This window comes from Strix aluco, chromosome 3, assembly GCF_031877795.1.
Source record: "Strix aluco isolate bStrAlu1 chromosome 3, bStrAlu1.hap1, whole genome shotgun sequence".
Lineage (NCBI taxonomy): Eukaryota > Metazoa > Chordata > Aves > Strigiformes > Strigidae > Strix > Strix aluco.
In genome coordinates this window covers 8,228,566-8,255,227 of record NC_133933.1, presented here as the reverse complement: position 1 = coordinate 8,255,227, position 26,662 = coordinate 8,228,566, and the positions used below count along the sequence as shown (strand labels likewise).

The following is a 26,662-nucleotide window of genomic DNA, read 5'->3' as shown; positions in this document are numbered from 1 at the left end:
TGTGACCGCCCCTCCGCGTGGGGCGGGTGTGCCCCGCCCGCGGGCGGGAGACTAGTGACGTGCCGGGTACGTGGGGCGGCCGCTTCCGGCCTGAGCTAGAGAGAATCGGGCCCGCGCTTTTAGGGCAGAAAAGGGGTTTTTCGGCAGCCAGCTCGGCTAGGGTGAGGGGGTGAACAGCCGGCATGTCTCCCTGGAAAAAAGGGAAAAACCCTGGTTTTAGATCCTTTGGTGCCAGAGATCCCTCGTGTACACGGGGGCAGCCCTGGGGAGGGGGGGAGCTCCGCCTCATCCTCCAGTGGGGTTCCACTTCTAACTGCGTTGTGGGCTGCAATTCTCACCGTGTTCCTCCTCACGATTTCAGCAAATCCGGGTTCAAAAGGTGGCGGATTAATATTTCCCTGCTGCGAGAGCTTGCTGGCTGGAAGATTGTTACAAACACATCCGCGGCGCCTGAAGATCAGGTCGCATTTTACAGATTGACGTTCTGACAAGCAGTAAAACAGAAGTCGGTATCTGCATCCAAAGTCTTGCCGTGACCAGCCAAGGACCTTTTTCACCTCCTTTCTGTTCACAATCTCATCTGAAGCTTACCGTAACTAAAGCCTGCGGCCTAGCCCCTCCGAGGCAGGTCAAGATAGGATCGCTGGATCCTGCAGTGTGGTTGAAGAGGGCCTGTGCTCAACTACCGGTGACGCAGGAGTGTAGCAGGAGTGTATGTGGTTGATTAAGTTGTGGCTGGTTGCCTGAAGGGAATGTGCTGAGCTGGCTTACTCAGCGAGGGGGTTTCTAGAGGAAGAGAAAAACTGGTCCAGTCTGAAGAAGGACAAGGCCAAGGCTGGGGAAGGTGGAAGAATGTATTCGTAGGGGGAACAGGACTAGAAGTTTGGGGTCTTATCCAGCTTCAGTGCACTTCTCTGTGCCTGCAGAGCAATTTAAAATATTGCAAAACTGAGCATCCTTTTAATAAATTGGTTTACATCAAAGTGCTACGTCTATTCTAATTAAACCAGTATGAACTGCAAATGAGAGTCTTTCTCCCTACTCCCAGTTGGAAACGTATCTAAAGATCTTCAAATGGAGTAGTTACTTGTTTACCTCTTGTCATCTCCTTTTCCTCCAGGATATTTAGAGGTTTAGGTTTTCAGTTTCAACCAAAAATGGCTGCAAAAGCAATACAAATATTTTTTTTTAAATAACAGAGTATTTATGAAAGCAGCAAACACAGGGATTCTTTAAGAGCCTTTCAGCTCTGTGTGGGATGCACATATGGATAGTAGAACCACTGGGGTAGGGAATGATATCTCCACTGTCTGCTAATATTTTAATGTTTCACTGAATTTTCATAACCATTTCTTATTTTAAAAAAACACAGTCTTAATTATTTTATCTTGTTCATTTTTACTAGCACAACGACAGAATTATGCACTGTAAGTAAAAGAGAATTTAGGAGAGATTTTTTTTCAGAAAATTCAGAAACGCAACAGTCTGAAGGGTAGCAGAGAAACAGCAAGACTTGTACTCCTAAATAAAATAATACTTTGTTTGCACTTACAGTGTGTCAAGTGTCTACAAGGACCTCAGAACACTTGACATATGTTTAGTTCATTCTTACCGCAGTATTCACATCTCACAGGTTGGGAAATACAGAGAGGGAAGTTGATTGATAGACTAATTGATTTACCAAATGTTAGGCAGAAGTTTCTGCCAGAGTCTTATTTCCTAAACCCAATATTTTGTTTCAATTACAAGATCAAAGGAGAATGCAATACATGCTGATCAATGTTCAGATTCAGCCAACTCTATTTGTAGAAGATTGTAAGCATGTATAGCATTAATGCAGTGCAGGTTGTAGTGAGTGTTTCACGGTCATACAGTGTGGCTCTCTGTCTCCTTCTAGCGGTTTACATTTGTTATAGATTTGCTACTGGGTCCAAACTACTACAGATTTATACTTTTGTTTGGTTAACGGGAGTTCCTATACCGAGTACCATAAGGCTTGAAATTTCTTGAGGCAGTTCACTCAGAGGATTACTAGGTATATAAGCACTCGTTTTCTGCTTAAATTGGCTGGGTTGCTTGGTTGGTTTTCAAGAGCAGGGAGTGAGGAGTTAAGGATTTACATTTATCCCAGACAAAATCTGATTGAGATACAGCTCATATAATTCAATTGTTTTATGCTGGTGCCACTCTGAAAATATATTATGATTTTATATATGGATATCTATACAAAAATCTATCCAAGTAAAGCTATACTGCTGTCCGGTACTTAATGGAAGCCATTTCATTTGAGAGGCCTGTGAATGATTATTGATTTTTCTCCATCATTCCTAAAACAACAGAAAACAATCCTGAATATTTTCTCCAAAGCAGTCAAAGTGACAGACATCTTTAACATAATTACTCCTTTATTATGATGTATCTCATTCATTGTACACACTATATATTGACTCCTGCAGAATCAACGTTCTTTGCGGAGCAGACGTAGAGGCCAAATCCTGTTGTCCTGACCTCACTGGAAACATTACGCTTACAGCCTGGATCATGCAAAGCACCACAGCCTGACGTACTGACCAGCTGTGGCAACTCCAGCTCCCAGAAACAGTGCCACTGAAAAAGCTTCTGGAAATGCTCATATAGAAGACAAGATAAAAAAATAGCCTAGAATCTTCTGCTGTGAATCCAGTGCGAATAGAGAGAAGGATGCTAGAAGCTACTTGTAACAAAGGGGTTAATAAATCATCGGCAGGATAAAAATACAGATGCTAAAATCAGACCAAAAGCAAAAGGTGGTTCTAACAGGCATCTATAGTCATCCTAAGGGAGAACATAAAGCAATAGAATTGCTTTGTCTGGAAGTCCAGCTTCTTCTGACACTAATTGCTCTTTTTGGCCTTTTAATGTGAGTCTTAATGAGAGCAGCTGAGATACTTCATTAAATAATTCAGCCTTTCTAAGTAGACACTTTTATCAGGTGTCCACCATAAGCCCTTTCTAGCAATTACCGGAAAGCCTCTACATCCAAACACAGAGAACATTCCCTTTTATTCTGTCTGTCTCTGCCTTAAACCTCTGGAGATTCAGCAGTTGTGCTGAAAATGCTAAACCAACGCAGATTTAAATGTGATTAAGTCAGTGAGAGTGCAGCTACTCTGTGTTGAAACTAAACTGAGAAATTTTGTTACCTCTGGTCAGTCTGTTACTTGAGTTTCAAATGTGTTTGTCTCAACTTGTGCAACATCACGATTTAAACTATTTCAAGAGTGAGTTAGTCTGCACCTGCGTTACTTGAGCTGCAGACCATTTCACGACAGTTCCTGGCCCAGCATGTTTAAAGTCAAGTTATTGAACTATTGAACTATTGAACAATGACTATTGAAGTCATTGAAAAGCAGAGTATGGGGCGGTACCTTTTAAAATCCCAGCTTGGAGCAAGCAGACCAGTTTGGGAGGTACCTGTGTAGTACACTTGTGGCTGAAGGGCCTCAGCCACACTGGGCGTTTCTGGGATAGGCATTTTGTGGTTGTGAGGCCTGTTTCCTCGCAATGTAATCTAATGAATTTGCCATCACCTGATGTGTGGGCAGACCAGCAAGTTACCAGAAGAGGGTGTAGCAGGAGTAAGCTGAAGCTTGAACATCCATCTGCTTGCCAGTACCTGCCTGCCTACGTGCTCTTGCCACTCAGTGGAAGAGGGGTGAGTACCTGATGTTTCCTCTGGTAAATCAGAAGACAAACATTCATAAAAGGGCAGTTACAGGCAGCTGCCTGGCTCAATGGCATCTTTATGGCAACTTAGATCTCTGCCTGCATTCTACAGAGACCAGATACAGGCAGGGAGCAGAGAGGCAGGGCAGGAATAGAGATTTTACAGTGATTTATTACAAGGCAGAAGGTGAGTCCAGAAGAGAGCCCAGGTTTGCGCCCAAGCCACTAGATAGGGTAAGGAGGGGAACAGAGTTTTGAGGCTAACCCACAGGGATGTCTCGCATCTTTAGGAATAAAAAAAACTGTAGCAGTGACACTTAGGACAGTGGAAAAAAGGGTAGCGTCCAAAATTTTCTATGTTGTGATACAGTTTGATGGATTTGTGGACAGCGTAGGTGGCAGCCTAAGCCCAGGTGAACTTAGACTCACCTTTCAGTTAAAATGCTCTGGAAATGTCTTTTTTTTCTGCAGTCAAATTAAATTAGAATGACTTTAAACCTACTAAACACAGACTCTTTTCCCTTTTGAAAACATAACATTTCTAATCAAAATACAGATGTGAAAGTACATGGAAAGAAGGAAACTGAGCTTGATGTAGCTTTGTTTTAGGGAGGAAAAAGAATATAATTCAATAAGACTAGCTTAAACCCTCTGATTAAAGCTTATTTAACATAACTGATAGGGAGGATGAGATGTACACTGAGATAAAGATAGTTAGTACAGATCAAAAGAGCTTGTGTTCATGCCAACTAGATTAAATGACAGGATGTGGTAGAGTGCTGGGTACCTTATCTGGTTACTTTACATACAAAGCTTTATTTGCTGAATGCAGATATATCTATTAGGTTATATGCATTTATATATGGAAACAGTAGAAATAAATTGAAAGCAATCTACCATGTGTAGAGTATTTGGTCTGATACTGTTCTAAGATTGCATTTCTTCCAATTAGTATGTAAAGCTGTAATTTTTTATAGCTGTCTCTCTCACTAAGATGGTGGAAGTAAATTGTATTAGAAAATGAGGCTTATTTCTAAATGCATTAGCATTACACCATTCTCACTTGTTAGCTTCTGTGCGTAATTCAATAGAACCATATATTTCATACTCCAACTTCATTTTAGCAGGAAGCCTAGGACAACTAGTAAATCAAACTTAGGACCCAAACTGCAGTTGTCATTTTAAAGCGTGTTTTTTTATATTTATTTATCTGCACATGGCCCCTGAAGAGGTGGGATACAGGACTGGAAGGCTGTTTGGTCTAACCCAGTGTGGCTGCTCTTACGTTTCTCATACACTCTGCGACAGCAGGATGTGGGAGGAAGGGAACATGAATGTGAGGAAGGGAAAACACTGCCGGATATGAAGATGCCACAGGCCCATGCTACTGTGCACTTCTGCAAGGCAGCAGGAAGGGTCTGTCCCCCACATCTGCTGAACAGGCCGCAAAGTCCTGCCCAGTCGAGCTACGACAGAAAGAAACATGAAGGAAAGACTCTGTCATCTCTGCAGGAAGATTGATGACTCAGAAAATAAAAGGTTTAGCATGGGATGCAACTGAACAGAACAGATTTCATTAGCTGCACCTACATTTTATTGTTATTTTTCATTGTTTCTGCAGCGTTGCCTAGAAACCTGAGCTTCATGGTGCTCCAAGCTGGAAATGCTCATAAGAAGATTGCCTCTGTCTCACGAATCTTAAAGAGTAAGCAAAAGACAAAAGATGAAGAGAGCTGGAGGAAAAAGCCTTTAGTACACAGAGGACATCACTAGCGTTGGATTATTTCTGGAGGACAGATGCAGGACAGGCTGAAGCAACATCCCAGCATAACCAGAGCCAGAAGCAGCTACAACTGCAGCAGGAGAGGTGCACGGTTCTGTTACGATCAGTGACACAGGGAAGGGGGCAAGAAGTTGCAGCTCCCTTAGCCCTCCCAGCAAATCCACAAATCAGAACAACTTAAGGCTTTACAACATACATAGTCATTCACATCGGTGCAAAGTGAAGATAAAGGAGCATTTCTGTGCTGATGGAAACGTTCACGCAAAAAAATCAGGCCCTCGTTATTTTATGAAACACAAATATTGCCAGTGGTGGGTTTTAATGTAAGCAGCCTCTGCCTGTAAGAGAAGGAACTGGAAGCAGCTGGGACTTGGAGACTTAACCAGTAATTTACTTGAAAGAAAGAGTAGTTTCAACTGCAAGGCTGTAACAGTCAGTCTAACAGTGGGCAACTGATACAATGCAATCTGGTAAACAGGCTGAGCTACTATTTCTGAATCACTGCCACATAAAAAGGTCCCATCAGGTCTCGACTGCTGTGCAGTTCTGTGGGCCTTACTGCCATTCTGCAACTCACGTGTCCTCTGCCTTCAGAGAATCTCTTAAATGTTTCAGAACCTTAAAATCCCAAGCAACCTCGGAGAGCTTTCCTCTGCTTGTTTTATTTATGTTGCTGATGGGTTTTTCATAGTGATGAAAAACATTCAGCTTCACTGCCATGCTTAAGAAGGTCAGGGTGTAAAGTTCTGATCAGGAAGTATCCTGAGAGGTGCTGGCAACCTTGGGTGGCCTCTCGCACGCCGACAAGAGAGGAAGAAGCCATTGGTCTGCGAAGGGAATCCCAATCTGTGCAATCAGCACAGGCTGTTTTCACTGCCAAGCTCAACAGAGGAGGGAACTTACAGGTGCCTCCACGTGGTTCTGCAGCTCAGAGCTCTCTGCACATCCCCAGACATGGAGGTGGTGACTAAAGATCTACTAACATTGTGGAGGCAGGGAGTACAGGCAGGAGGGAAGGAGATCTCTTGGAAGCAGGAAAAACTGGAGCAGACTCATCTGTCCCAGAGGCTGTAGCTGTACTACTGAGCTAAACAGCGATGGGCTTGTTCCCTGGCTCGGAGACCAGTTGGCACAGCTTGTGACCACACTGTTAAACAGAGCTGGTCTCCAAAGTCAGGCTGCCACACACAGGTTGCCTACTCGGAGCAGCCCCTGCTCATGCTACAGTCCTGAATCACACCAGCAAATTATTGGGCCACTTGCTAGTTGACCCAGATCAACTAGTTAAGAGTGTAACACTGAAGAGTATTACAGGGAAGAGATATTCTGCTGTGATCCCCTTTGCTGCAGGGTTCTACTAAATATCTCTGCCTCTTTGCTGGCAATTGCCTTATTGGTGGCTGAGGAAGAGGAAGGCCAGAGCGTGTGGCAGCTCTCACTGCCCTTGAGAGCTAAGATACTCCTGCAGTCCTCAAGCAACACCGACCCACTTCCAGCATCCTCTGCAGTCAGTGCTGTGCAACTGCAAGGGCAGGCTGTGCAGTGAGAAGCAGATCCTCCCAAAAAGGCCAGCAAGGAATGGAAACCTTTTACAGCCAAGGCTAGAACTGGCCACATCACCAAGTCACCAAATAGCTCTGGCCCAGTTCCACAGAAATCCCACCTGGTCTTTCCTCTGTGCTGCCACAGGCAGTGCCACAGCCCTGCTTTACACTGCACACAAAAGGACCCAGCTCTCAGCTCCTGAGTTAACAGCTGCCCCTACCCAAAGTACTGGGACTTGTGCTCACTACTACAAAATATCTTGCATGCACAAAGGCTTTAAATACACTCTAAACATACAGACTGTGATTTGGAGATTCTTTGAGGAGTGGGCAGTTGTTCTGTTCAGAGTGCTTGCTACTGAAAATACAACAGCAACGGCATCAGGAGCAAGAAAATGCAGGCTTAATAACTGAAAAAAAAATAGTAAATCAATGTATTTTCTGTCATTTTGTCGATACCAACTTTACAGTTAGACAACTTTATTACAGTGATGAATATGCAGGCCACAAGTTAGTAGCTTCTTACTTATAAATCAGCCAGCTTAGCCAAACAGTCCCTATTTGCTACTGAATATATTTGATGGCAATAATTTAGGGAAGATGAACTGAACTGTATTGGCAAGCTGTATCTGCTGTGTCCGAAGTTATCGCTGAAGGTCAGATGTCCTTTTTCCACATAATCCCCCATTTTCCATCTCTGCACCAGTTCCGTGATGTCCCCACCAGCCCCAGTGGTTGTGAAGGGGCAAGGGCACGTGCACTTCCAAATGTCAGTATATGCTGTGCACCTCACAGGTTTGCCATTTATTCCCTGCTTCAGCTCTGTCCTTCAGAGTTACAGTTGCTATCTTGGAGGGCACAAGCAATAAGTTATTATAAACTAATACAGTTCACACATGAGCCATTCTAACTTCATTGGGTCAATTCTCAAATGCTGGCATGCTACTTAACTTTTTCCTCAGTCCTTTCTTCTGTCATGGCTCTTCTGTTGCTGATTTTGGTTTTTAATACCTTCTATATCACAGCTGAACTTTGGAAAAATCAGAGACAATAGGTGATGTTTCACCCACCTTGACAGCACACTGTATTGTAGCTTCCCATACAGAACCATAACTTGCCTTACTTTGCTTAAAATTCAATCCAAGTCATGGCTAAGCTGTAAATATTTTTTTTTTTGGTGATAAAAACGATATACTGTAGGCCAAATATAGACTACCTGCACAGAAACCTTGGAGGGCTGTAATGTCCAAGGATCTGTACAAACGGTGAAAGTCAAAGTAACTATACAGATGTGAAAGAAAAAAACCCTGATTTGTAATAGCTGGGGATTGGGGCAACACCTGGTAAAAAAACCAAACCCACTATGTAACACATATATTCTGGCTGCAGTCATGCCCATAAACAGGTATTTCTGTTCCGTGTGCATACAGGGATGGTTTACACAGGAAACAAGAGATAGCTGCCAAGCAGATATACTGGTTAAATGCGGTCACTGGCGGTAGAGCCAAACTCGGTAGCACATTCCATTCCCTGGCGCTGGGCGAGGCAGGGGTTTTCCAGAGCACGCCTTGGTGCTGCGTCAGAGAGGATTTGGCCCTGTGCATTTCATCTCTGATACATTATGGTTTTATTTAGAACACACTTTAGTTCTTCAGCTTCCAGGCTGCAGAGGCAAGGTGCCAGTCTCCAGCAAGAGGGGGAAGGAGTATAAATAGAGCAGGCTAGGCTGCCACAGGCAGCTTTTGGTCTGCTTAAGTTTCTTGTTTAGCCTGGAAGAAGCAGAAATCCAATCTGCTGAGGAGATACGTCATAGTACAGGCACTAGCAACAGCTCTTCTCTCCAGCCAGTAACTATCTTCCATTTTTTGGGTACACAGATACAGCCGCTTCCCTTCCCTGAACAAGGACAGCACTACCAGTCATCTGTACTTCCCTCCAGCTCTCTTTGCTTTTTCCAAACTCACGCCATGCAAACCATCATGTATTTTAAAATACATTAAACCAGCTACTCATGAGGGAAACGCATTCCTGCATTTTCAAAACAACAAGTAAAATGAATCCCAAAATTAAGTACCCAGAGGTAACGTCACACATTTCATCTTTTGGAGGCCCCTGGAGCTTTAAGAAGTGTTTTTCACTAGTTCTTGCTCTAATTTGTATCACCATCATGTAGGCTCACTAGGAGTTCTCCCTCGAATTGTTTGTATAGGGAAAGGCCATTTTTGCTGCAGGCCAAGTACGTAACAGAAATACCACCAAGAGCCCAGTCTTGCCCTCAAGAGTTCTGTTTTCCCTCACAGGTACCTATGCCGAGAGCTTTTTCTTCCCTTACTCTGTGCTTGACTCTTAGAGAAACCATATTTCCACAAATTTCTGCTGCCCAGCATACCTTTCAGTGAGTATATTTTATTTACAGCACAAAGCTAGTGGAGGCCATCTCCAAACAGTGCATTTTAGACTCAAAGCACTAGAATTAATTCTTTGAACTCCACACGCCCAGCTTTTCAAAGCAAGCTGCAGCCGAGATTGCACAGCAGTAGTTCCCCCTACTCCCTCCTGCTGGGATGCACCCTAAGAGGGACAACATTTAAAATAATTTCAGAATATGCTCTCAGCATTATGCTATGCACACAACCAGATGGGATTACTCGTGTCAAAAAAAAAAAATCATCATATTCTAAATGTTACACTTGAAAGCAAACCATCAAGTCTTAAGGAAGACAGCTGGATCTCATAAATCTTTGCCTTCCACCAAATATTTAGCCTACATGCCTCGAAAGAGCACTTGCAGGCCTACGTGCATCTAACATGCTACCCAATGTGCCATTTGCTTGTCAAGCCAAAGTGAAACCTGGATGCCCACCTGCACCAGCGGTTAGCACAGTACAGTTTTGACAGATGGACAGACCTCACTAGCCCTTGCTCAGGAATCCTGAAATTCTAGACTCAGCCTTAGCAGCTTTGGTGCAAGCCCACAGCACTGGGAACGCACCTTACCAGGGCATCCCCATGGTTCTGGCCATGCTGAGGCACCCTCCCAGCGCCAAGCCGCAGAGCAAGATGCCTCCTTCATGGAGGGATGGATTCCCACTGGTCAAACGTAAGGCCTGCCTTTCTGGAAGTAAGCTTTTTTTAGTTACAGATACCTCCCCAGTTTGTTACTATTCCTTTCATCCATCCTGGCCCTTGCTAAACCTGAGATACAAGAGGCTAAATTTGAAGGCTAGAGCCTGACCTGCTAAAATCATGGACTTCTACAGACACGTTGGGTTTATGGTTGATTGCAATTCTCCTGCTGACCCCTCTCTGCTACACAGGCATTGATTTCTACATTCCACAAGGTTTAATATCCTGTGAGCCTTTTCTACCCACAGGTGCCTGCTCTCTTTTCCCTCAGCTGGTTTAATAAATGAAGATACCCAGGAGTTAGTAAGGACAGTTTTATCTCGCTTGTATTTAGCTGGAATCTGAGAGAAAAAGTCCACAAGTCTCTCAGCCCTAAGATCGTCACCATGTGCTCTCCAAAACAGACCTGACTGACAATACACAGGCAAATTTGCATCCCATTTCCCTTTTAAGTTTGTGATCTAGCTATCCCAATATCATTTCTCTGACACAATCTGTTATTTGGAGGGGCATTGTTTCTAGATTTTGGGAAGCTGGTGGGACACTGTAATTTCTTATTATAAATAACGGTAACACAGTGGTAGTGCAGCAAGGTCCAGTTTGGATCCATCAGCACATTCAGACCTTTTAGACCTGCCTCACCCTATAGGATGTGACTTGCTGCAGTAGAGAACTCATCGGTCCCCAGCAAACTGAAGGGACAGCCAGCTTTGGAAGAGGTTTCAGAGCTATTGCCCAAGCAGCCTGAGGACATCACATAGCGCCAGGTCAGCGAGGGATGGCAGACACACGATCTGTCTCACTAGCTCACCCCAGCCTCAGCGTCACCCTTCTGCTACAGCTCCTCACCTCTCCTTTCAACCCAGCTTCCCCTTCTACTTCCAGTAGCCTCCAACTTCCCCACTGCTTCCCCCATTTGCCGCTCGCCCTACCTTAACCTTCAGTATTTGGCCGTTGCCTCTTCCTCCGGCATCTCGCCGGTCGGTGGCAGGACCTGGTCAGACACAAGGCCCCGGCCCCTCTCTCTCCGCAGACCAGCCTCTGGTTTTCCGGAGCGGTGGCTTCGTGCGACACAGGTGACTCACCGGAATTTGCCAGATACCAATTCCTCATTCTGAAGTCTGAGAAAATAGAGCTGCTTTGCCAACGGCCACACAGGGACTCTTTTTTTTGTTACCCTGGACAAAGCTGACATTTTCCCATCACAACCTGGTTTCAGGTAAAAGTATTTAGCTGTTTCTGAAACTTGCATACGCACATACAAGTCAGCTGAGAGCTAATACCAAAGAAGTGGCAAATGAAATCATTAGAGCTTACTAATATTAGGAAAGCCCCCACCATACATCCACAAATAGAGGACAGTAACTGGATGTGCCTCCTAAAAAGAACTGGCACCAGCACACACTGGTAAAACTCAGAAAAGAAACAGGCTGGAGACAAGGGGAGTTACAAAGAGAAGCTCAAGTGAAACTACAGTAACAAAGTTACTCTGTCATGTCTGGTTTTGAAGAAATACTGAATCTGTTAAAAAAAAAAGAAAAAAGAAAGAGGCAGTACTTTGGCTACCTTAAAGTTTTTCACAATGGAGGTAAGTTTTAGTGACTCCTGCGGCAAAATGAGTTAAGTTTTACCCAAGTACTGCACACTGTTCCTGTAAACCTATACAAGTACATTCCTTCTCTAGATCTCTGGATGTTTGAATAATATACTTTGTTCATATTAAGACAACACTCCATATAATTTTATTTGTAGAATACCAAGTTGCAAACAGATATAGAAACAACAGTACATAGAAACTTGTTAGGAAACCAAACTGAAATAACAAAACAGTGCATTTTGCCCAATGGTTTAATTTCAATATGATTTTCAGTAAAAAGCTTACTCTGTTAAACCTGAATATTTCAGCATTCACTATAGTTTCTCTAGTGTATTGAAGAATCCTAAGTCACTCTGACAAACACTCTAATATATCCAATAACACAAAGGGTTTCTGTGAGGGAGTATATAGTAATTTCCACTGCATGAATGCGTATGGACAATACTATATATGAAAAAGCCAAACCATTTAACAAGTATGAACAGATGTGCGCTGTGATTAAACTGAACACAAACAATTTAAAGCGATTTCTAAAATTACAGGTTGTGCTAACACAAAGGCACATTTTATTTTAAATGTAAATTCACATTTCTAGAAGGGAAAAGTTTTGTGCCCAGGCACAATCAAACAACTCTAACTGCACGTATCTGAACTTTCAATAGAAAGATCTGGTTCCTATTTCTTTAATCCAGTTTTAATAAGGAAGAAATTAAATTAGAAACAGGAGGGCTCTCCCTCCCATATTTACAGACCGTAAACTATACTGCCTTCTCATCAGAAATTCTAGTTTTCCTGTCAAACTTTGTTAAGCTTTGTAACTATCAGCACCCTCACGGTTTGGTCAAAGGCACCACAAACACACAGTCCCTTTTTGTCAGGGCTCCAGTCTAGGCTAGAAATCGGCTGCGTTGACAGAGTCACGTTCTGCAAGAGACTGACAGAACCTGCCACCCCCATCTCAGCTCCTTCAGAATCCTTCTTCGAGCGCTGAGCTGGGTACTCACTGGCAATAAGAGAAGTACAACAAAAACACGCACTTAGGATTTACTGATACAAACACATCATTATCCTCTTTATTTTCAAAAGCAGGGTTTCCTCTGTTCTATAGATAAGGCAAATAAATGTCTTGCAAATAATGAATAATCATATCCAGCCATATCCACACTGCATACTTAGTAAATATTTCATGAAAGAAAAAATAAGGCAGGAAGTTTTTGAATCCTGACACCTCTCCTACAGCCCTTCATTTTTTAACTGCTTGGCTTTTGCCACAGACAAGAAAATTTAACCTCAGCTATTCCTCTGAAACTTAATGCACCTACTTCACTGCATGTAGGAGGATTATTTTGCCTTGTGATGTAAGAAGATGTAGACATAAGAATCCTTAAAAGTTCAGCCTTTCAATATTCTTCTCAAACATTACTGCTGCCATAAGAGCATTTTAAGAAATCTGTTTTCGTCTGTTTATCATCTTGTTAACCAAGGATATAATTAGACCTTGATTATGTGAAGAAAACTAACCAGGGCAAAATTCACCTGTGCTGTTCTCACATTCTTTTAGGGATTAATTCAAGATTCCAGATCAAGTACTGACACCGAAATCGTCCTTTCTACCACATTTGTAAGCAATAATTTCAACTAGATATTCTGAGGTTGGAAGCAGGACCCCACTCATCATTTTCAGGAAGATTCTTTCTTAAGACATTAAATGGTTTGTTTCTTATTCTCCCTGTTGCAGGCTGGAGAGCAATCACTTACTATTTCCAGAGATGAAGGCTCCCAGCTCCTCCACTCGTCATAAATATATCCCTGTTCTGTGGTAGGTGCCGAACCTGCCATATGGTTGATTTTTGTGCCTAATAAAAAAAAAAAAAAAAAATCAGTGTTGTATAGAAATCAGTGCTTCACAAGAAAGGATGCAGAATCTTAGAACAGCAATGGCTCGTATGAAGAGAACCTGACTGCTGAGGGTGGGTACCAGAACATTTCTTCTGGGGTACCATTCCTCCCCCTGGCCTTGCGACCTGCTGCCACAGGAGTGGCCAGTGCCCGCGCCAGAGAAGCCAAGCCAGGCCTCCAGCGCACTCCGCTCTTCCGCAGGGATTCAGCGGCAGACCCACCAAGGCTTCCACTCACTACTGCTTCAGCTCCTTTGGGGCTGGCCACGCGAGCAAGGCTGAAGACAGGTAAGGAGGCCACGTAAGCACGGCTTCTGGAACTGCTCTAGAACTGCAGGATTCCCAGGCTCTCAGGTGACACGGTCACCACAAGGTTAATTTCACATCCCTTAAAATCATTACTGGAAGGGAATATACTACAAGTACTGTGCAAACACAACAATCAATCTACAATTCAAATTTAAATCTCAGCCAGGGCACGGCAAGCTCACACAGCAACAAAAATCTCTTAGGGAAAAACCCCACCACACGAACTCTGACTTATTGTGTATCTGTCTGCAAATGTCCAAAAGGAAAACCTGAAATGCACCAAATGAAAGGTAAGAAATTCCATTTTCTCATTTTGATTAATACAAACACTAATTCCGTAAATATTTTTGTGTTATCTAATCAAAGTACTTCTAACATCTGTTTTGAATGGTGGCATGGAAAATATTAATTTAAAGGTATTAAGTTGAAACTCAGCTTTCTCTAATGTAGGCAGCCTTGGAGAACTTCACCGCAAAAGTTCCTTTTCTCTAATTACCATCAGATTTTGTTCACCAAAAAAAAACCCCAAAAAAATACTGTTTTGTTAAGAACTTAAGCTAATGAACACAGTGGTCACAGATGGAAGACAAAAAGGTTATAAGAGTTCTCCGTATTTAACAGCCTGCAGGCCACTAAGTCTCTCCTATATATCCTTTCACTCACTCTCAATATCCTAATCCAAGAATGTTTGTTTCTGAAGAAAAATAATGATTTCTATGTCTCATATGAGGTCTGGTGACTGCAGGATGAGAAGTGTTTTGCAGAGGGCTCACTTCATTTCGGGATATATTTAAGATTCGTATCTGCATGCTCATCACAATTTAATATGGCCTCCGATAAACATGACTCCCAGACTAGGGGCACAGCTGAGCACACAGAGGTGCAGCTGCAACAGAACCCAAAGACCAGAGAAGCCCAAATATCAGGTTTTAAAAGGGAGGAAACCCGGGTGAGCGCTGGCAGCTGGATGGCCAGGAGCCAGGGCTTGTGCCCCAGTAACCTGGGCATCTCTTGCCTATCAAAGACAATCGTTTTAGACCTGTAGTACACTGACCAGTGTATATTCAAAAAGTTTGTCTCTTGTTAAGAAATTCTCTGTCTCCCCAATACCTTCTCTGAAACAGAAGCAAAACCTTTGGTTGGATGCTGAGTCCTCATATCGAAAACATGAAATTTTCCCTCAAGCGATGTGGCCACTAGCTTGTTCATATTTACATCTTTTCTGTCAAACTCCACACTGCAAACCTGGAAATATAAAACAATACATTCAGCCTTGAAATTTAGCCACTGCTAAAAAAAAAAAAAAATGGGAGGTTTGCAATTTGTTAATATGTATTAATGATTGTTACTTTTTACAATGACAATATCACCAATTTGGGAATAACAAAATCATCTGAAAACATGAATCTGCTGAAAAATACCCCATGCTATCCAGACCAAGAATTTGAGGGGTACAATCTACTGAACTTAAAGATTCCTTTGTACAATCTCAGCAGAAATGTCTTCTGGATCAATTTCAGATCGACAAAATCCTTTTAATTTTTCCACCCTGCACAGGAGCCAGAATGAAAAATACTTTTATGGTTTCCTTACCCCATTCTTAATGTTGGTCTCCCATCGTAGTGACATGGTTTTTAAGTCAAACAATTTAATGTCCCCATTGTCGTATCCAGCACACACCACACGTTCCTCTTGATTGTAAGCATTGCCTGGACACATCGGAAGAATTAATCAGAATACAGAAACCCTCTTTAGTCTGTAAATTTCAGACCTCCTAAGCACGCAATTTCAATTTATATTTATGGCAGAAAAATATTACTACTGGGATATTAAGATTTAATGAACCAGGTGGTTTTCATACCTAAAGGGTATAGAAATATATAGCTTCAAAAGCAGCAATCTGTTTCTTTTAAAAATATGAACAAAATTCGTCTTCGCCCTGCCAAGTACTGCCTAAACCGCAGACTAAAGTACTGCACGCTGTTCTTGTCAACCTACACAAACACATTCCTTCCCTTAAATCTTCATCTGCTATGAACTACGCTTCCCAGACAGCATCACGGCACCGGCACAGAAAGTAGTTGGGCAGTTCCTTAACCAGCCTCTCAGGCGTGGAGCATTAGCAGGACAGGAAGACTTTTCTGCAGACGCAGACTTGCAGGGAGGCCTCGGTGTTACCGTGGCCATCAGTGGACAGATGCCAAAGCCCGCCTCCAAAAATTCTCAGCTGACAGGATCAAGGAAACACATGAGTGTCTGGAAGAAGTTAGTTCAAGATGAACCTGGCCTTGGCTCAAGCTTCAGTAACTCAAAAGAAAACTGAAGAAAATACGAGGACGCTTTTTCCTCCGTTCGCCAAAGCAGAAGACAACGATCAACAGCGATGAGCATTACGGTTGCACCTTCTTGCCAGGAAATGTCATCTCCTTACTATCAATTTTGTTATTATAATCCATGCACTTATTAGCAGTTTGTAAAACTTACTCCCTGACTCTAGAGGCAAAAAAGGAGCTAATCCAGAGCTACCAGCTTGTGTAGGACACAAGCAGCTTGTTCCCTCCAAAAGAAAAACGCAGAGCACACATCAAGCATCGCTGTTGTCTTTAATTAGCTCTTAGCTTCAAGGATCTTCTCTTCAATTAATACCTTAATGCTTGATACTGGGAACTACACTACAAGAGCAACTGGTTCCTTGTGCACCGCAACATTTACACTCCTTCAGGACAACGCAGCTGGAGATACTGTTTTTACATTCCTAGGCACAGAAATAAAGCTTGCACAGCTTATCTGTGAAATCACAGAATCATTTAGGTTGGAAAAAACCTTTAAGATCATCAAGGCCAACTACAAATTATGACCAAAGGTGGTAAGACAATGAGTCCAAAACCCAACTTATCACAAAATCAGCTTCTTTTGAAAAAAACATTAAAAACACATAAATTTGACAATGTTGAAAAGCAAAGCCTGCTACTTATGCATCCATACAAAACAAACTACTCCATAACATCCTGGAATGATAATTATGAAAGCACAGTCATATTAGAGGGAGGATTACCAAATTTTAATTACCGAATGCCACTGTCCAGCAGTCTCTTTTGCTCTCCCCCTGCACAGGTTCCATATTAGCGACGGGAGTATCTTTCTGTCTCGGGTCCCACACCTTCACAGTTCCTGTGAAAGGAAGACAACAGATTTTGTATTATGGGTACACTGTCACGTGGCATTCATTTTCCCAGGGAAGGCCTTTGCTTTTCACCCTGATCATTCAAAACACGGGAACATCTCTTTCAATTCCAGAAAGCCAGACTGCATTTAGTGGATAGAAAAAAACCAAAACAACAACCAACAAAAACCACCAAACCAGAAAGAAAGCAAAAGTATTTAAGGATGTATTTTCTCTAGCTGATGCTTTGCATTTGTTCTGCTTTGCATTCTTTCCGTCCCATGCTCAGTAAAAAACAGTATCTTTTGCTTGTCTGTAGCTTCTAAAAGAACTAGAGAAAATTTGTCCCAAGCAAGATTCAAAAGACAGCATATGAAGAACTAGTTGCAACAGACTTGTAACTAGTTCAGATGGCAGACTGCGCCCTGCCATCAAAGCTCGCAGGCTACTTTCTCCAGGTAACTGAAAAGACTTGCAGAGTTCTCTAACTCACCATCTCGACTGCCAGTCACAATTTCTGGTGCACCTTCCCCAATTCCTAAGCCACCTACACCATCTATACTGTTTATGATTTCCTTATGACCTTTGACAGAATATACTGGTATTTCAGGAGCTTCTAAATTCCTAGGCAAGAAAGAAAAAGAACAGATAACATGGCATTTTCCTTGACACTCAGGATTTGTATAAAAATGAGAGGAAACTTGAGCACAGATTATATAAACTCAGATTAGCACTGGGAACAAAATATGGATATTGCCATTAAGAACCACGAGTCTTTGTGCGATTCCTTCTTTGGCTACTGCTTTAGACCTGGCTGGAAGTTTCTGCTCAGTTCTGGACTTCCCTGTTTGTAAAGGCAGTTGTGGGATTCACCACAGCAACCCTTAAGAACCAATTTTTATGTTGGGCTCAAAATGAATCATGTTACGGATCAAAATTCTCCAATTAGCTTTACTTTCAGTAAGTACATACAACAGCTTTATTCACTGATTCCCACCTAGCTCTGACTGCTGCTCTTCAAATGAAAGCTGCATTTCACTGTGGGTTTCCTTCCCACTGATTCTCATCCTTTGAGAATCCTTCAGAATTTTATTTTAAATTTCGACTAGTAACTAATCCATGTCATTCTTTTTATTTCAAAAAAATAAAACCAATCATTCCTTGGCAAGAGAATAATAATTATTATATTATTATAATAATAAATATATTAATAACAACAACCACCCCCTTTTTGATCCTATAACTTTACTTGTATAATTAATCCGTGTAGGTAAATTGATTGTCAAATTATTCAGAGACCTGAAAAAACATTTGAAACCAAGATTAAAAATACGTCTTTAATCTAGAAATCAAATTTAGGTTAAACACAACCTCTTGTTTGTACTCATGCATCCATTCAAAAGCCTCGTTTCAGGAAGAGGACCTAGAAGAACTTTAACAGAACTTTTTGTAGCTGCACACAGAAGATGCAAGTGAAACAGCACTGAATTAAACCACCGTGCAGAATTCACGTTGTTTTTACAAAGCAGGCATGTTCCAGTACAGTAGCCAGCGAAGCTTACGACTGGGTCCCAACCACATGCAGCACAGGGAGCATCAAAAGCCAGCCACATACAGAAACATGAAACATCGGTTCAACAGACACGTACAACATCAAATAAGAAAGCTTCAAGAGAATACGCAGGCTTACCATATATTAAGGTTTCCACCAAAGTCTCCTGTAGCTAAGTATCTCTGCTGCAGAGATGTAGCACCAAAAGTTCCACATTTTATAGGTTTAGCCTTTTCAATCTTTTAAAAAAAGGATACGTTCTGTGTCAGCACATGGGAAAAAGCAACACAACCGCAGACTGCTGCACCAGTTTCTCGAGAGTCCACAGGTGGCAGATTCAGCGAAACGTACACAGGATATTCGTCGTAAAATACAATTAAAATGCCATCAAAGGCAAATTACACTTCGTGTTTGCTTTTTTTGCGCACATAAAAGGAGGGATTTCAGCTTAATGATCTTAAACCTCTCACCTCGGCTGGCTAACGATACTCGGAGGCTGCTGCCTCTATTGACGTGCAAATATAAGGCAGAGGGAAGCCCAGCTCTGCCCCGAGCCCCGCCGGGAGGGGGAGAATTAACCCGTTATTCCTTGCGTCGGTCCGCGGCAGCACCTCGGCCCTACACAACTACGTTAACCGTGAAGTTTATTTGCTTGCGGCCCTGGGGGGTCTTCAGGCACCTGAGGCGCTGTTACCCCTGAAAATTAACAAACCCTCAAAGGTCAGTCTGCGTTAAACAAAAAAAAAAAAAACAACCCCAGCAACCCAAACACAACCTGAGCCCAGAGTCTCCGCCTTCCTGATTCCTAAACAGATGATATATAAAAAAATTAACATGGAAATTCTCATTTCAAATGCTAAGGAGAATACTGAGCCAAGACAACGTTCTTGAGATGATCGTTAAATTTAGTCTATCTTATATGAGGACTTCTATAATCCATTTTTAAATACTTTTCAATCCCTTACGTCCTATTTAAAATAGTATTACCAGGTGGTGTTACCTCTGCATATTGTATTTCACTTCTGCCTTATTGAAATGGTTAAGCTGCACACTTTGGGCACTTTCATGTAACGCGAACTGTGACACAGCGACCGCGCCCGCCAGACCACCGCGAGGGAACGCAGCGACACCAGTTACGGGATTAGCGAACGGAACGGCCAAGCCAGGCCAAATACCGCGGGTTTCTTCTCATTTTCTTCCCGCCGGCGAGTCCCGCTGGCTCCGGACAAGCACCTGGGTGTCGTGTCCCCCTCCCCGCGCCTTCCCGAGCGGGCTGCGACCGCCGGGGAAGGCCTACCGGGCCTCGGTTCGTACCGGGCCTCGGCTGGCTTGTACCGGGCCTCGGCTGGCTTGTACCGGGCCTCGGCCTGAGGCGTGTCCCCCCCCCCGCCCCGGGTCTCCCGCCCCGCCGCCGGCGCTCACCTCCCTCAGCAGCGCCAGGCGCCCGCCCCGCAGCTCGTAGAGCTGGAGGAGGCCGGTGCCGCGGGCGGCGCTGCCCAGGCAGAGCAGGCGGGCGCTGCGGGGCACCCACTTGCAGTCGAACAGGGTGTAGCTCAGCGCCTGCTGCACGTGCGCCACCACCTGCGGCCGCTCCAACCCCGACGACATCCCGCCGCCGCCACCCCGCCGGGGCTGCCCGCCCCGCCGCCTGACCCCCGCGCTCCGGCACCGCCGCGGGCACCGCAGGAAGCGGGCGGGAGGGCGGAAGTGAGCGGCGGGGCCCTTCCGGCGGCACGCGGGCTCGCGCTCACGCCGTCTTCTCCTTCCGCGCGAGCCCCTCTAATGGCGTCCCCGGGCGTCGCCATGGAGAGCGCGGCAGCGGGAGGCGGCGAGGGCGACGGTGGCTTCACCAGCGTCCTCTCCAAGCGGAGCCGGCGGAAGCGGCAAGCGGCCGCCGGCAGGGACGAGCCGCCGGCGGGGGCCGCCATGGATACGTCGGAGCCGCGGCCCAGCAAGAGGCCGGCCTTCCCGCCGGTGGCCGCCGAGGCGCTGGGGGTACGCGGGGTGGGGAAGCACCGGCCTGGCCGCGGTGCCGGGAGGGACCGAGTGTCCGGGGGCTGCCGCTCCGGGGAAGCCGCGGGGGGAGGCTGAGCGGTGTCCGGTTGTGGGCTTCCCCTGGCTGCAGGGCCTCTCTCTCCCCCCGCTAGGTCGGAAAAGGCGAAATGAGGAAGGTTCCCGTGCCCGCCAACAGGTACACTCCGCTGAAAGAAAACTGGATGAAAATCTTCACGCCGATCGTGGAGCACCTGCAACTTCAAATCAGGTTTAATTTGAAAACGAGGAACGTGGAAATCAAGGTAAAGAGGGCTCCTTCGCCTGCTTTCCTACCTGTAATGCAGTGCCTCTCCTCAAAGGTGTTCTTGTTCTGCGTGTTAGAGACGAGGGAAACGTCTAAGTCCTTGGAAAAGTGGAAACTCTGTAGTTGCACCCAACCAGAAAACCTTCACTGGGTTTCAAAATAAAATCTGTCAGTTATTGCTTAGAAGCAAGTAGCTAATACAAGTAAAATTCAAAAACGTTGTTCTCTTCAGGAGGGGGCTGGCATAAACGGGTGTGTTGGGTTTTTTTCCAATTTTTGTAGGAGAAAAGTAGATACTTGAGAATTAAGGAGGAGCCTTAGTCTGTGTGTTAGGTGTGATTTTGGGATGCAGTGGTTTCCAGCTATTTAAGGCTACCACGTACTTATGTGACAGTTTGGAGTTAACAGTGATTTTTGAGGGGGCCACCGAATCATCTGTTATTTTTTGTTTGTGGCAGAAGGGCCTGTAGTTTAATAGCTTGTGATTTTTCTTTAATGTGTTGCGATGAAATAGCTTAGGATACAAATACCAATATATAATTGTAAACCTTGTAGATTTTCATTCTTCATTCTTATTCTTTCTCAGGAATATTCAGAGTAGCTGCTTTTAAGTGTATCTCCAAAGCTCACGCTAAGTCTCTGACGTACAACTTGCTGCATTAGCAGTGTTGATGTACGAGATCTTCTAATGGAATAGCGAAAATACAGACACCAACAGTAATTTTGCTTCCTAACGTTGAAACCTTATTACAGCTTCAGTGGTAGCCACTAGAGGGGAGGTGACAGAACTACCCCTTATTTACACTTCCTAGAAATAACTTGAAGGAAAAGGTAGGGAAGAGCAGGAACTCTTGCACTTCCACTGAATAACTGTGCAGGTGAAGAACCTGGGATTTTAACTCTGCTTTTTGATACAAAACGGTGTCTGGTTGAAAAGCAAGGTAGCTTTGTTCTTGATCAAGCTGAGTTCATTTTGCCGGTATTTATCATGAATATAGGATGACTGAAAACTTTGAAATGAGTTTATCATTTCTTTGATACGGTGTGGAAGCTGTAAATGATATTTTCACAGTACCTTGCATGTATTCCAGGCCTTAAGGTATTTATCCTCCTTGAGTATTGTTTCCTGCTTTTCTTTTCATAGAGCTTCACAGACTGCTCTTTTCTAAGCTGTCCCTGTTAGGATCTGTAAACACAGATGTGCACAGATGTTTCCACTGGTAGCAGAGCAGTGCTTTGGGTAAACACAGATGTGCACAGATGTTTCCACTGGTAGCAGAGCAGTGCTTTGGCCCAGTTCTAGAACATGAACTGAACAAATGCCCCCTGGCAGCAAATCCTGTGGCCTCTGCTGGCAGTGGAAAAAAAAAAAAAGGATAAAACTTTAAACACTCCCAACACTTGCTGCTTTGTCCGATCGATTTGTTCCTGTTCCGAATATCTTGTTAATCTTGTCCCATATGTTTTATTGAACCTGCCTGGGTTTCTATTCACCTGCTAAAGCATCTTTAGAATATTGGCATTGGAGTAACTTTCTCTCCTCAAGCTGCCTCCCGCCATTGTCCTTCTCTCTTTTTCTGCAGTTCTGTGTTGCAGTTTACTTTGTGGGGGTTGTTTTCCATAAAAAGGGTTTTCTTCCATCAGTGGTGATGGGGATTTGCAGCACCTTCTCTTTTCCCTCCCCTCCAAACACAGGCTGTGGTAGCTGGTGCATTCTTGTTGTCAAGAGTCAACATTATTAAAAAAGCACAAAGTGGATTACTTGCATCTTTCAGTAAAACACAATATAGGAACATTACCTAAATGTGGCTTTTTTTAGGGTTAGACTGTATTTCTTAGATTTTTTCAAAGTCCTGATCCTGCTTGCATGGTCTTAATTTGCAAACATAACTTCTTGTTTTGCAGACTTGTCAAGAGACAAAGGATCTCAGTGCTCTAACAAAAGCAGCTGATTTTGTAAAAGCATTTATACTTGGGTTTCAAGTAGAGGTGAGTCTCCCAACAGCTAGGTTGTGAGATTGCTTGCATGATGTCTTTGGCCTCTCTGCAAATTACAGTGAGAAATAAAAATCCTTAGGTGGTTTTCTAGGAATAAATTTGTTTGAAATTGTGACTGGTAGTCTAGTTTCTTAATCTAATGCAGGATAAAAAAGTAACCTCCAAACAGCACAATTAAAATTACAAAATAAAGGACATGTTAAGCTGTGAGAGGCAAGCACGAGGCAATAATGTGGTTCTGAGGTGCTCTGCACATGTAGAGACTTCATTTTGCTTTAGTCCAAGCCAATAACCTTCAGTCTCTTCAAAACTCAAACCGTACTTGGAGAAAACAGCTGCTTTTTGTAGTATCATATGGGCTGCTCACTCTGCAGACCGGTACTGACTTCACTAGTACGGGTGAATGGGGGGGTGTAAGCATGCGTAGGGTTCTTTACACAAAAATAAGAATTTATATTGCTATTGAAAAGGTAGCTGATCTAACTTTAGGTGACTGTTGTTTGATACATTAAGTAGAGAAATACTACTGATGTCATCTGTTTATATGTATAAAAACCCCATCAGCTTTCACCTCTGTTGTGGTACTGCAACACTCACGCTGATAACAAATCTTTTCCTATTTTAGGATGCTCTTGCTCTCATCAGATTAGATGATCTTTTTCTAGAATCATTTGAAGTTACAGATGGTAAGTAGTACTGCTGCAGTATTCAAGTAGTTGTGTGCACCATCTGCAAGGATGTTTTTTCCCTCCCCCCTGCTCCACTTGTATCACTTCTCCTCCGGAATCAGGAAAACCTTTATGCCATTACACAGAATTATTGTCTGGGTATAGGCAGCTTGAAAGGGTTGTCATTTTTCTAAGATGTCCCAACAAAACCACCTAAACCTTCATCCTTAAAAGTATGTCACTTTGCCAGTGATTTGCTTTGTCTTGTCACAGTATAAATGTTTTAAACTCAGAGATGACATGGAGAATCATTAGATTTTTAAACAGGACTGGGCTTTGTTCCTCCCACTATCCCAACAGTGAGGAGGGTAGTAGATAGCAGAAATGTCCCAGTAACACATGAAATAACAGACTCCTTGGAGTCCCATTTAGAGCAGCATCTAAATCCAACTCATTTCATTTCTAGCAGGGTGAATTGTGTGCGCTTTGGCTCTGTTTCTTTCCTCAATCTCAATTGCTCAGGAATGAAAGGAATGCCTCCCACTGCAGCTCTGTATGAGAATTTCTCAGCTGTCAGAGACCTCACAGTCATATAGGACTGGATGAGATTTTTCACTTCTAATCACCCAAGGTGAAATACGTGTGTATCTGCATTCACCACAGTAAAGTTGCTTTTGGGTTGCTTAGAATGAATTGATCCCAGTAACTCAGACAAGGGAAGCAGTGCAGAAACGTGCACCACTATACTGAGCATGTTATTCTCGTTTTAGTCAAACCTTTGAAAGGAGATCATCTGTCAAGAGCAATAGGGAGAATAGCAGGAAAAGGTGGAAAAACAAAATTCACTATAGAAAACGTAACCAGGACACGAATTGTTCTTGCTGACGCGTAAGTACCAATTTCCTTCTAGGCAAAGCGTAATCCCTAAACTAATCCATGTCCTCTACCAGCAAAAAAAGGTAACTTGAATTTTTGAAACATTTGTAGAGCAGTATTAATATTTTAAGTGCTATTTTAAATGAATGTTATTTGAATATTTAACCCTCTGTTATGAGAATGATGACAATGTCACCAGCACATCTAGAATTGAGTAATTCCCCACAGCATAAGAATTCCTTCTTATGAATAATCAGAATTGGGCCCACTAACCCTGCAACAAGGTCTTCCTCCTAAAACTGCTACACTTAAAATTTGTAAAATCTCTTTTTAAAAAGGATTTAGAAGAGCACAGGTTTTACATTGTAGATTTTCTAGTTTTGAGGTGGGTTTTTATTTACAAGTGTAGAAAATGAACTACTAGACTGATCTGAAATTCCATTTTAATCTCTAACCTCCAATTCTCTATTAAGTATGTAACCAGTTTTTTTTCTTCCAGTAAACTAATGCTACTTTGACTGCTTTTTACAGGAAAATTCATATTTTGGGATCTTTTCAGAACATTAAAATGGCACGAACAGCAATTTGCAATCTAATTTTAGGTAAGTCCTGCTAATTAATCTGTTATATACAAATAGATGCTGCAGTTGGAAATGGCTTTCTGGCGGTCTTGCTTTCTTCCCTGGTGTGTCCACACCTGCAGTTGGAACAGGTAGCTTACTGGCAGTTGTCTGGTTTGCCCTTAAGAGAAGGGTTTGGGAAGAAGGAGGGAGCCTAGGGCTTGGTTTCCAGCTCCAAAACTCTCTCCACAATGGAGAAGGAAGATTTTCTGCTTTGATTTAGCTGCAGCATTCCCCAAGGGGCTGTTTGGATTTGGAATGAAGTCTAGAAAGCCAAAGGGGGCAGCCATCAGCAGAAGTTGTAACTCTGCGCTTGCAGTAACAGACAAGGTGGCTAACCTCGACCATCCTTCTCACTCATGGGCTTATTTCTCCACTTCAACGCAGACATGAGCAAAACCTCCGGCTTTGTGACATACATTTTCTTGTTTGCTGACTGAAGTTGTGCTTTCTTCTGCAGGAAGTCCCCCATCAAAAGTTTATGGCAATATTCGAGCAGTGGCCAGCAGAGCAGCTGAAAGATTCTGAGCTGCAGCATGGCTGCACCACCAAGGACTGGGAGTTGTGGTTTCTATATGCACGAGAGGCTGGGAGCTACGCAAGCACCTGGTCTTCTGCTTGATTTGGAAGCCCAGAAGAAAACTGGGACTGTTTGTACAGCCTAATTTCAAAATCAGACATGCTGTCCCACTGAAACACACTTAATATTTGTTTATAGTCATTAAAAGTTATTTTAAAGTGGTTGTGTCTATATCAGAAGTATTAGGTACCTGATTTTACATAAAAACATGCTTCATTACCGACTTTCTGAACGAAGTATGAAGAGACTGCTGTCAGAACTTCAGAAAGCCTTTGTGCTTAACATTTTTGAGCCTAAAGGAATCAGCATAGTTAAGTTCATAACCACACGTCATGGATTAGTACCTTTCTGGAAAGAGGAAGAGTCAACAGGAAGGGAAAGTTCACTGGCACGCTGCCCAGTGAGTGTCTGCTGCTGGTGGAACAAGGTACCACACAAGCATGGTAAGAGGTAAATAACATATGTGAATTCAATCCTAGAATCTGTACCTATATAGACTTCTATTTTTTTATTCTCTCAGAAATGATCTGTAAGGGCAGCCTAGTGAAGCAGAGAGCCTCTAGGTAAAGTACTTGCCAGTGTATCAGAGCACAAACAGCTGTAAAGGGCTGTTGCTCCTTAAAATGCTGCACGTGTCCAAGAGAGATGGGGCAGATGACAGAGCCCAGCCACAGTCCCAATTTGACTTAAACATGGGCCCTTTTCTCCAGCCCCTGCCGGTCTAACTTGTTACCAAGTCTCTTGCAGAATAATTAATTCAGTTTAGGTTTGTGAACAAAAAAACCTGAAATGAGATCACCAAAACCCCCAGCAAATGGAGTAAGCATTTCTCTCAATGTCTGAGTTGCCAGAGCAGTGCTCTGTAGTATGGGATTATTATTATTACAGCCAAATTCATTCAAATCACTAAGATTTAAGACTTGCCGAGTTACCTAGATGTACAG

The 26,662-nt window shown here is 43.4% G+C and overlaps 2 protein-coding genes across 2 annotated transcripts; one reads left to right on the top strand and one right to left on the bottom strand.

Moving 5' to 3' along the window:
• Positions 1 to 11,877: 11,877 nt before the first annotated feature.
• DNAAF10 (dynein axonemal assembly factor 10) lies at positions 11,878 to 20,347 on the bottom strand. The gene is made up of 8 exons (XM_074817268.1): positions 20,100 to 20,347; positions 18,816 to 18,916; positions 17,619 to 17,749; positions 17,032 to 17,133; positions 15,556 to 15,671; positions 15,073 to 15,207; positions 13,514 to 13,611; positions 11,878 to 12,758 (listed from the first exon to the last, which is right to left on the bottom strand). Exons 1-8 carry the CDS (start codon positions 20,283 to 20,285, stop codon positions 12,551 to 12,553), a joined length of 1,077 nt encoding a protein of 358 aa, XP_074673369.1. The 5' UTR covers positions 20,286 to 20,347; the 3' UTR covers positions 11,878 to 12,550.
• A 6-nt stretch (positions 20,348 to 20,353) lies between these two features.
• Positions 20,354 to 25,879, top strand: PNO1 (partner of NOB1 homolog). The gene is made up of 7 exons (XM_074817271.1): positions 20,354 to 20,672; positions 20,825 to 20,974; positions 22,882 to 22,965; positions 23,600 to 23,660; positions 24,413 to 24,530; positions 25,050 to 25,120; positions 25,599 to 25,879. The coding sequence occupies exons 1-7, from the start codon at positions 20,460 to 20,462 to the stop codon at positions 25,664 to 25,666; spliced, it is 765 nt and encodes a 254-aa protein (XP_074673372.1). The 5' UTR covers positions 20,354 to 20,459; the 3' UTR covers positions 25,667 to 25,879.
• Positions 25,880 to 26,662: the final 783 nt, after the last annotated feature.